Genomic DNA, 11,666 nt, shown 5'->3' on the forward strand with positions numbered 1-11,666 from the left:
TGGGGCCGGGAGCGGGGCGGGATCCCGGGATGGGGATCTGGGGCGGATCCCGAGATGGGAAAGGGGCGGGATCCCGGGATGGGGATCTGTGGCGGGATCCCGGGATGGGAGCTGGGGCGGGGCCGGGATGGGAGCTGGGGCGGGGCCGGGAGCGGGGCGGGATCCCGGGATGGGGATCTGGGGCGGATCCCGGGATGGGAGAGGGGCGGGATCCCGGGATGGGGATCTGGGGCGGATCCCGGGATGGGAGCTGGGGCGGGGTCGGGAGCGGGGCGGATCCCGGGATGGGATCTGGGGCGGGGCCGGGAGCAGGGCGGATCCCGGGATGGGAGCGGGGCGGGATCCCGGGATGGGATCTGGGGCGGGGCCGGGAGCGGGGCGGATCCCGGGATGGGGATCTGGGACGGATCCCGGGATGGGATTTGGGGCGGGGCCGGGAGCGGGGCGGATCCCGGGCGCGAGGCAGGGGCAGTCCGACGCAGCGATTGGCGCCGGTTTTCCCGCGTGACGCCGCGCCGGGCGGTGATTGGCTGCGGCGCCGCCCCGCGCGGGCGTGGCCGCGGCGGTGACCGGGAAATGGGGCCATGGCGCCGGGCAGCGCGCAGGGAGCGCCGGCCGCCGGCAGGTACGTGCACGGTCCCCCCGCCCTCACCGCCGCCCGCGCTGCCCCAGGGCGGCCGCCGCGGGGACCGGGCTCTTCAGGGGGCCGCGGCGCCGCCCCTCCCCGCGCGCGGCCTGCGCGGAACGCTCGGTGGGCCCGGCGGCGCCGCCGACGCTGAGGGGCCCGGGGGTCGTCGCGGGCGGCCGCCGGCGAGTGATGGCGCCTTGTGGTTCCTTCCCCCGGCAGGAGCGGGCCCGGCATGGAGGGCGGAGGCCCGGCGGCGCACAGCGTGTGCATGGTGTCGGACTTCTTCTACCCCAACATGGGGGGCGTGGAGAGCCACGTGTACCAGCTGTCACAGTGCCTCATCGAGCGCGGCCACAAGGTCCTGGTGGTCACCCACGCCTACGGTCACCGCAAGGGCATCCGCTACCTCACCAGCGGGCTGAAAGTCTACTACCTGCCCCTGAAGGTGATGTACAACCAGTCCACGGCCACGACGCTCTTCCACAGCCTGCCCTTGCTCAGGTACATCTTCGTGCGGGAGCGGGTGACCATCGTGCACGCCCACAGCTCCTTCTCGGCCATGGCCCACGACGCCCTGTTCCACGCCAAGACCATGGGGCTGCGGACCGTGTTCACCGACCACTCCCTCTTCGGCTTCGCCGATGTCAGCTCGGTGCTGACCAACAAGCTGCTGACGGTGTCCCTGTGTGACACCAACCACATCATCTGCGTCTCCTACACCAGTAAGGAGAACACGGTGTTGCGAGCAGCCTTGGACCCTCGGATAGTCTCTGTCATCCCCAACGCTGTGGATCCCACCGACTTCACTCCAGACCCCTCGAGGAGGGATGACAGTACAATAACAATTGTTGTCGTCAGCAGGCTTGTTTACAGAAAAGGTAACAGGGGATCAAACGTAAGCTTGTTTTGGTTTTCTTTCTTTGGAGAGGTCTTGGTCAGGTAGCACTTGGGCTGTATCTGTGGTATGGATGGAATTTTCACTGGGAGGGGTGAGGTGGCTGTCTCAAGCTTTTGTGTTTGTGAGCTCAAGAAGAAGAAATGTACATTTGTTTTTGCACATGGTGGGTTCAGAGGTGTGTTTCCTTTGTAATACTGAAGAGACCAAAAACTGCAGCGTGTTAAATGGAAGGTTTGACTCATATTTGACATAAGATTTAGAGCCTAATCGATATATTCTGTTAGGAATGTTTTAATTATTTTTTATTTAATCCAGTGACAGCAACTTAAGCTTTTTATTTTTTTCATTTTTGTCTCCTATGAAGTCACAAGTTGTGGGTTTTTCATATTTTTGTGTACAGTAGTGTAACTGTTTTCAGGAGACCTTTTTTTCACTTCTTCTGCTCCTGAATATAGTTGTAGATGTGGGCTACATCATGAGAAGTTCTGAAATTAAATAAAATAATGGCTTGCCCTAAATTTTCTCCTCTTAGGTATTGATTTGCTTAGTGGTATAATTCCTGAGCTCTGTCAGAAATATCCAGAGTTACATTTCATAGTTGGAGGAGAAGGACCAAAACGAATCATACTGGAAGAAGTCCGGGAGAGATACCAGCTACATGACAGGTTGGTTCTGTGGGTGTCCATGACCCTTCAAGGTACTTCAGGGGTGGGGACCTGCCTGCTCCTTCCCCCAGATAAATCCCAAAGCTTGAGGCTGGAGGTCTGAAGGCAAGGGAGATAAACCAGACACTGAAGACTTTGAGATCTGGACTATGGTCTAGCAAGTTCATTCATATTTCAGTGACTAGACCCTGAATGAGCCTTCACTGAGACATAGAAAGGTGAAAAGGTGATTTAGTTATAAATTTATCATGCCCCTCTCTGCAACCATGATGCTTGGATCTCATATGGCATCAGGTGTTAGCAGCTCATTTGTGCCATTGTGTGTCATGATGACTGTTAGTAATTTTTTATTTCGGTATGAAACTCTTCAGCATAGTGCTTCTCTCCTATGTGTTCTTGTGGTGCTACCAACATGTTCCCTGGTGCTACCATGTTACCAGAATGTTGCTATGATACAGATACATTTATGTATTTCCATTGGTTTTCTTGATCAAGAACAGTTTCTCATTCTCAATTTTTCATTTTATTTTCTAGGTTTTTTGTTGCCTGTTTTGTGCTTTAGGCAGTGATTTCCCTAATTAAAATTGTCAGTATCATTCTCATTTTACCCTTGATTGTTTTTTAATATCTCTTCAAAATGATAGGTCCTGATCATTGTATCTTAAAAACTTTTTCCCTTGTCAAACTCAGATTGGTCAGACCTCACATTGAAAATTCTGATAATGCATTTGACAAATCTTAATTATTAACTGAATGGAGTGTGGAGCCTTTCTTTTTTTTTTTTTTTTTGCAAAACTAGAAGGCTCAGTACCACTGTTCTGGAGGCAAATGTCATTAAAACAGCAGCTTCTCCCACCAACTTTATTTTCAGAAGTTTCTTTCAGTGTGACAGCAAAAAAGCAGGATCTTCTATTTCTCCATTGCTGGAGAAATTTAGAGAAAACTAAACCGAGGTGCCCATCTTTGTTCTCTCACTCTGTAAGAGTGAACCGTTGGTACCTTTTTCAGAATATGTGGCATTATTATGGTCCAAATCTAGTGTTTATCTCTAAGTTTTGGGGTGTTTTTTTTTGGTTTTTTTTTTCCTCTTGTATGCAGGGTGCGTCTTCTGGGAGGCTTGGAACACCAGGATGTCAGAAATGTCCTGGTCCAAGGGCACATTTTTCTCAACACTTCCCTCACTGAGGCCTTTTGTATGGCTATTGTGGAGGCAGCAAGCTGTGGTTTACAGGTAAAAAAAAAAATCTCAGTATCTAGAAAGCATGTATCCATTTTAAACAGATTTCACAATAAAATAATACATGCTTATTGCATTGATTTCCTCTGAGGCGCTGTCTTGGTAGAGGTAAGCAAATGTTGTCCCCATTTACAGATCACCTGGAAACTGACACAGAAGGGTTAACTCTGAGAAGAATTTTGTCCAGAATTGGCAATAACATGTAGATCTGCTCTCAGTTCTCTGAACTAGACTGCCTCTCCAATATAATGTTTTGTATGTACTCCTTCACAGAGTTTTGGGGTAGTTGATGTTCACAAAGATTTACTTTGAAGGGAGCTGCAGAAAAATTGCCTTCCTGTGTAGGAATTCAAGATGAGTTGGAGAGAGAGAGAACAGTAAAAGCTCTGACTAATTTACAACTCAGATTGACTCAAAAAGAAGTTGAGTCAGTAGCCATAAAGAATTAGAGTTCACAATAAAAGATAAAGGAACCTTATTAAGAGGGCAGACTGATAAGAGTACCTAATTTACAGTAAGTATAGAAAATGGGAGTGACTTCAATTATTTCTTTACTTCAGTATCCTTTGACAGCAGTTACTACCTAGTTGTAGTTACTCTCTTGCCATCTCCTCTCTAGAGGTGAGGAAGTTCTGCAGTTTCGTATTGCCCAATGTTTAGAGATGATTACTAAGACTTAAGACTCACATTGTGCAATTTCTTATTTCCCTTTAAAAATAATAATTCAGATTAATATAAATGAATTTTTGCAAGTGTTCAGTAACCTAGGAAACTGAAATTTCAAGTATGTGGTAAAATTATCCTCTGTGAATAGAGATAACAGGTTTTTTGAGATACTGTGGCAGAAATGTCCAAAATCTGGTTACACAGGTTTAGTTGTGTATTGTGGCAAACACCTTCAGGAAAGGTCTCACAACCACTCATAAAACCTGTCTTATTAGTCTTCTGTTTTATCATGGCACCAAAGAATCATTCTGGACAGTGTTGAAGGTAATCTGCTATGCTTTGTCTTCTCTGGGGTTTGCACCTTTAGTTCACATACAGGTCAAGTTCCCAAACCATGATATTTTCCTATTCTTTTAAATAGCTGCATCTAAACAATGTAATAGTATTGCCATCACACACTTTCATTTTTTATGCTGCATGTGTGCCATTTCTTTTGTTTGTTTCAAAGGTGGTGAGCACGAGAGTTGGTGGGATTCCAGAGGTACTTCCAGAAAATCTCATCATTTTGTGTGAGCCCTCTGTGAAATCTTTGTGTGATGGACTAGAAAAAGCTATTGCCCAGCTCAGATCAGGAACTCTGCCATCTCCAGAAACTGTTCATAATGAAGTAAAGACATTTTATACGTGGAGGAATGTAGCAGAGAGAACTGAGAAAGTATGTATAATCACTTCTTTTAAATTCTCTGAAAGTAAATTTCTGAAACAATTCTTGCTTTGAAATTTTACTATGCACATTCACCATGTAATATTCCAGTGTAATTTTTCAGCATGTTTCCTCTCAAACATACATGGTTTTAAAAGGTCCAGAAAATGCTTTTTTTTTTTTTTCCCCAAATACATTCCTGGATGTATTTTCTATTTGTATTTGTATTTTCTAACACGCCATAATTGCTGGTAAATATTTTGAAGAAAAACCTAGATCATTAGTTAGATTTCTACTCTTTATTTGTTCAAGTCTTGACGTGAAGTAACTTTTCTGGCATAACTGGAAAATGTGCTGCATAAGGTGTATGACAAGGTAAGAACAGTTCATGACAAAGCTTTGCCATGTGCTAACAAGTAGTTTAAAATTATGAGAAGTAGTTCAATGCTGGAAGGCTGAACACAGCTGAGTTTACATAAGCTGTGGTTGTAATGAAAATTTATTTTCATAGTTTTGAAATTATATTTCAGAACTAGAGCTGAAAAACTAGTAGAAAAACTCTGCCTTCAGTGAAGAATTTTGGCTGCAGTAATGTTACAAACACCTGTGGAGCTGTGTCACTTCTGCCTTCACCTCCTGTGTTTTAGGATGGAGAGAGTAGCTGAACCCCGTGCCTGTTACCGCACTCAACTGTGTATCTCACAAGCCTCCTTGAAGGAGGCCTCCTTGAAGCCTCCATGTACAACCAATTTATTTTATTATTTTCAAGTGCCATCAGTATCATTCGTTTTATGATTTTGTAACTGCAGGCAACATTTGAATTGCAAAGTTTTTACAGATGTTAGCCCAGATTTGAGTTTGCTTAAAAAAACCCACCAATACTTTATGAAGGAAAATGGTCGTAGAATTGGTAGAAGCATGCATAGATTGTAAATCATACAGAAGGCAATTTTCTGTTACCAAGTTACCTGTTACAGAGTGGAGTCTGTAGCATTGTTAAAAAAATAACTGGGTCCTTCAAGCCTTTTTGGAGGGGTTTGTAGTTGGCTGTGGTTGACATGTATAATAAGTCACTAGTAGCATGTATTTGCTTTGTGCAGTAATTGAACTACTGTTTCTTTAAACAAAAATCAGGAGCCTATTAGGATTTAGTTCATTGTTCAAATACAGAGATTTGGAATAGTGCCAAACTCACGTATGCGTTCATCCATCTTTGTGTTTAAAATCTAGTAATTGCAGGTTCAAGCTCTTCCTGGGACTGTTGTGAATATGAGATTAGAACCCATTCAATCCATTAAAATCCCCAGCCCTTTCAGTATATATTACATGAGAGAAAAATTATGCAGCCTTCCTAGTTAATGAAATACTTCTGAAGTGTGTAAAAGAAGAGAATGTTTCATGTTTCTCCTTAAATGAACCAATGAAATATCTAGAACAAGACTCATAAATCAGCACTTAGAATCTGCAAAGCTTTTTGGGGGGTAATATTTGTCCCATCTGGTAGCTAAGATCATTTATTTTGTGCAGTGATGACAAAGTACTGCCTGATTTTTGAGGTAAAATCAATGCATTTTTAAGATGTTGCTTTCTGTCTCCTCTCTGTTTAGGTGTATGACAGAGTTGCAGATGAAGTGGTTTTACCAATGAAGGAGCGACTTGACAGACTAATGACTCACTGTGGGCCAGTGACTGGGTGCATTTTTGCTTTTTTTGCTGTTCTGAACTTCCTTCTCTTGGCGTTTCTGAGGTGGATGACTCCAGATTCCATTATTGATGTTGCAATAGATGCGACAGGACCTAAGGGTGCATGGACTAAGCAGTATTTTTTTGGAAAAAAAAGAAGAGTTAAAGAAGAACTTTCAGACTCCTAAATTCCTCAAGTGGAGAGGGAAGAATGTGTCAGTCACTAAAGGTTTTAATGCTTGCTGACAGAGACATTACTCTTAAAACTCTTCAGTTTCTTTCTGAAGTTCTTGGAAAGAAACTTAGTTCAATGTGCTACCTCAGTTTAGGATGATGTTCTTAGTTCAGTTTTGGATTCATGCAAATTTATGGACATCTCTTTTGCACTGAAAGCTGGGAGGAGAACATGCATTTTTATATATGTCAGAAGCCTTGGAAACAAAAATACAAGATTTTCCTTGATAACTTGAACATTGCAGAAAGGGACTTAGGTGTTTGGGAAAGCAAAAAACAGCCACTCCTAGCTTACTGTAGTTCCTGCTAATCCCTGATATTTACTGTGATTATTATTTTAAGACCTCTTTCAAAATCATTAAAAACTCAACAAAATACACCTTTTTTGTCCTAAGATGAAAATGGCACTTGAAATTAGTCATAAAGTCCATTACCATGTAAATTTCAGAGATTTAGTTCTAGCAGTTGTGTCCCAGTGACAGTGTTTCACCTGGGTAGCATTATTATTTTGAAGTTCTTCCCTAGTCAGAGTTGCACATCCTGTTGCTAACTCAACATTCCATAATGATTTTCTGATATTTTCAGAGGTGCTAAATTTTTCCTGTTCTCTTACATGTGTGAAAGCGACATAAAGCTTATAGCGAATTTAGGTTTTGTTTTTGTTTTTTGGTACATAGGGGAAGAAATAGTATTATTTAGAGATAATACAGCCTTTAGAAACATCTCAGGCCTGAAAACTTCCAGCAGTCTGTGCCAAAGTGTGAAGTAACATGTGTGAGAGAGCAAAAACTGAAGGGCTTAACAAGCACACTCGTGCTTACCTGCTCTCTCCCACCTCCCACCCACCCTTCCCTTTTCTCCCCCCACTTCTTTCTCCTTCCCCTTACCTCTGACCAAAGTGGCATTTCAGTCCATCTCTGGGAGGGACAGCATCATTCAAGGTGAATGATTTCACCTCACCCACGTCAGAGACACTGGCTGGCAGGTGCTGCATGTGAAATCTTGGGGAGGTCTCCCTTATGTGGAAATAACAATGGCTGTGCTTTTCATGGAGAGGCAGAGAGAAGGAGCAGCTGTGAGGAGTCTGATGTGTGTGTGGGGCAGGAGGCAGCACAGCATTGTGCCAATGTGTGTGAGAAGAGGTCTTTATTTCATTTGTGTCAACCACCTCTAAAATTGCCCCTTGTCTGATGCACTGGGTTAGTTTCTTTTTCAAGCATCACTAATGATGATAAGCTTCCTATTTTATGCCTCTGGAGTATTGTGTGCTGTTGGACACTGTACTACTATTAAAACTGTGCAATATGAAAACACTGTTTCCAAACCCATAAAGAGTAGTATTTAACACACTACTTCTGCCAAATTCATGTTGTTTGGGTAGAGATGTACACAAGCATTTTATAATTTCATTGAACGTATTTTCATGAGGCACAAAGATAATGTAGATAATTGCCATATATAAAGTCTATTTTCTTTTACTAGAATTTTTAGCCTTTGATATGTAACATACAGCATGTCATATTACAAATTGAGTTTTTCAGACTCTGCATTAAAAGTGGAAGTCATCTAAAATGGTGCCACAAGGTTTAAGGATAAATGGGTAGAATTAAGCTAATATTCTACTTTTCTAAGTTTTTTTTTTTTTATATATTGTTCAAGCATTCAAATTTCTAACAACCTTTTGAAAATACTGATTGCCACTCCAGGGAAATGTTATATATATATATATATATGTGTGTGTGTGTAATTTTAGTAATATTTTGTTTGTTCTCTTTTAGTTCTGTTTGGTTTCCTGCAACATCTGCAAACAGAAATCAAAAGGATTGTGTGTATCTATTCAAAATAAGTTTTCTTTTGTGGAACATTGTGTACTTATGAATAACATAATGAAACCTTGTTATAGTCTTGTTTACAAGACCAATGTCAAGCTTATCTAGAGGTTTATTTGCCTTTCCATAAAGAATGGATACATTTCATTAATATGTGGGAGTATATAATTAGAAAATACAGACCCACAAACCATAATGCTGCTTTTCACCAGTGTTTGTTGAAGCTCCTAAGAGAATGGTTTTTTTTAATGGTTATTGTTCTGTACAAGCTGCCATGCAATCTTAACCCATAACTGGTTTCTCAAATAACATAACACCACTTGTATTATGCAGAACTTCGTGGGAATGATTTGCTCACTGGCCTTGTGCAGTGGAGTAAAGGATGATGCCACAGAAACATTTACAGTTTTACAAAATATCAGTGGGTACCATGAAAAAGGTTAAATAAAATAAGCAGAATATGAAAAAAAACCAATTACTAAGATAATGAGTGTGCTTAGCAATTAATAAATTAACTTGTTTAAAAAAAATTAAAATGTTTCAGTTGTGCTTGCAGGTAATATTTGATTGTTGTGAAATACCAGGGAAATGTTAGGAAAGGGAGAGTGACACTGATTAAGCAATGTCTTGCACACAGCAGAGCCTCTGGTGTGTAGGAGGAGCAGGAAGACCTGTATAGAATGTCCCCCTCCCAAACTGCAATGAAATTCCATCCCCAGGAACAATGTTGTTTCCAATACATGATGTGCAGACACTGTGAATTAAGGTATTGAAAACTGGAGGTTAAACCATACAATACACCATACACGCATCAAGTAAAATATAGATATAAGATTAGTCTTTCAGACTGTTTTAGTGGGTGTGGATGTATCTGTCAGAAGGTAACTACTGTAATTTACTTGGTTTGTGGTCACATTTTTCTGCATCTGTTTATATTTTTCCCTTTTTGGTATTTATTTCTCTTTACTAGTCCCTTTTTTCATATATGCTTAAGGCTGTTAAAAATTAACTGTTAAAGTCTTTCTGGTGCTTTCTGCTTCAGTAAAATACAGACTTTATGTAAATAGATAAAAGAATCTCAACATGGTTTAATATTTTGATTTTCTTTTTTTAAATTAAAAGTATTTCAATATTTTCAGTGTTTAATTGCTGTCATTAAACTACTCTCAAGATATTGTCTGTGCATCGTGACATTCGGTAGTATGTTGACTTCCACAGTTTTCCCTAATGACTTGAACATTGCCAGAGATAAAAGGTGGGTATTTTTTAAGGGAATAAAACCAATGACAAGATGTGGCTATGTGTCTGAATTTAATATTTTACCAAAATAATACAGTTTTCTTGTAAACCTGGCAGGTAAATTAGGTTGCTTTCAGATCCTGACATGCTTCAACACTGTCACAACTCTAGAGATGCTACTTGTGCAGGATTCATTGAACTTTAACTATGCAGGGCTGGTTGTCTTGTACATGCTGGTTATTCAAGCTGCTTGTTTAAGCAGGAGGGACTGCTGCATTCCCTGGGAACACAGGCACTGGCTGCTGCTGGAATTTGCTGTCTTCCTGCCCAGGCAGCAGCAGGAGTTTCAATAACCAGGCCCTACCCGGTGTGATGGGTGGCAGATAGGTGAGATCACTCCCACTGGCTTGAGAGCAGCCAGTGAGTCACTCTGCACATCTCTTTCTAAGAGGAGTGTTGTAAGCGTGCTGACCCAAGGATGCAGATAAGGCAAGGCTTGTGTGGGAAGTAGTGTCATTTATTAGATCAAACTGATAGAAAAGAAGGGGCCAGGCTCTGGATGGGCTCCTTTGTTCTCATCTCTTCAGTTTGAGTGTTTCTGACTCCTTTTTTTCCCCAGTTGCCTTACTTTGAATACATTGGATACTCTAATCCCATGTAAATACATTTGAAATACACTGCTGTAATTCAGAGTGTGTAGCATAAGAATAGACCAATACCTCTTTAAAGTTCTTTGAGATGAGCATTCCTCATTCCTTGCCAAATTCTTTAGGTCACATCTGATATTTCTCCCTAGAAGCTGGATAAAATGCAGGTGAACCTTACAGAAAATGAGTTGTTTTCTAAGCTGGATTGCCTTTTTTTTCTGCTTATTTCTTACCTGTGTGCAAACTAGCATATATAAACATTATGAGTTTTTTGGAGGATCTAGCTAAACTACTTCTATTTACCTTCTCATGACAATTTTTTTGAAGGATTAATATATTTTTTTGATATTTTGATTTAACAATTTGGTAGTTATCCTAGAGTTGAGGAAGAGTGATTCATGGAGTAGTTTGGGCACCTTGCAGAAATCAGTGAGGTGTGTTTTTTCTACAGGGGGTTGACTTGTTCACTCAAGTCTGTTAATGGAGTTGCATAATGCACCTCACTCAGCTCACAGCAATGATGCTCAAAAGAGCAAGGCAGAACGATGACAATCCTGTGTCTGCACTGTCATTGCTCTTGTGTTCTGCCTGTTCTCACGCCTACACCAGGTTGCTCATCTCTCTCATTTCAAAAATACCAGAGATTTCCGAGTGATCACACCCAATCTTGCTGTTGTTTCTTGACTACCACCCTCACCAGTATTCATACTTTCCACCATGCTGTTCAGCTGTCCTCCCAATGATAATTTTCTTTACATCCACTGCATTAATTTTCCTAGTGCTCTTGTACACTAAGAGCAGATTAGGAGATTACCCAAGTTTTTCTCAAATGACTCACTGAATAATTTAACTGAAAATCTTTGTTTGTCTTGTTCTGAAGCCAGGAGGGTGATTTTGCTGCTACACAAATAGAGTTAGTCCTTCTGGGAGAGTCATGTTCCAGTGACTGCATCCAAGCAGTCAAACTTTCCTGTGGTTTTCTAGAGCACTTGGAGAACTCTTTGGTATCATTCCACTAGGGATAAAAGAATTTCAGTAGCAATCACCTGATTTTCAGTTTCTTATATTTTTCTGAGTTTTATGACATGTACAATTGTGCATATCATCTAGTAGGCTGATTGAGAAAGAAATTATTTTCCTTTGCAACCAAAACCCTGGCTTTCTGGTTTTTTTCTCTTTAAAGGTGCTCTTCCTTCTTTCTTGTCTGCTGTTGAGAGCCAGTTTTGTAAATCCTACA

The 11,666-nt window shown here is 41.7% G+C and overlaps 1 protein-coding gene across 1 annotated transcript; it reads left to right on the forward strand.

The window, feature by feature from the left end:
• Positions 1–576: 576 nt before the first annotated feature.
• Positions 577–9,715, forward strand: PIGA (phosphatidylinositol glycan anchor biosynthesis class A). Its single transcript, XM_084226072.1, has 6 exons — positions 577–625; positions 848–1,506; positions 2,059–2,191; positions 3,290–3,422; positions 4,603–4,809; positions 6,405–9,715. The coding sequence occupies exons 1-6, from the start codon at positions 585–587 to the stop codon at positions 6,666–6,668; spliced, it is 1,437 nt and encodes a 478-aa protein (XP_084082198.1). The 5' UTR covers positions 577–584; the 3' UTR covers positions 6,669–9,715.
• The last annotated feature ends 1,951 nt before the right edge of the window (positions 9,716–11,666 follow it).

Source organism: Fringilla coelebs (assembly GCF_963513975.1).
Source record: "Fringilla coelebs genome assembly, chromosome: 2".
NCBI classification, from domain to species: Eukaryota; Metazoa; Chordata; class Aves; order Passeriformes; family Fringillidae; genus Fringilla; species Fringilla coelebs.

What these genes read in the sequence shown, in the direction of transcription:
- PIGA (XM_084226072.1), top strand. Translation starts at nt 585, where the DNA reads ATGGCGCCGGGCAGCGCGCAGGGAGCGCCGGCCGCCGGCAG. An exon ending in GGAGCGCCGGCCGCCGGCAG is followed by an intron (nt 626 to 847) that starts GTACGTGCACGG and finishes TTCCCCCGGCAG; the next exon opens with GAGCGGGCCCGGCATGGAGG. An exon ending in CAGCAAGCTGTGGTTTACAG is followed by an intron (nt 3,423 to 4,602) that starts GTAAAAAAAAAA and finishes TTTGTTTCAAAG; the next exon opens with GTGGTGAGCACGAGAGTTGG.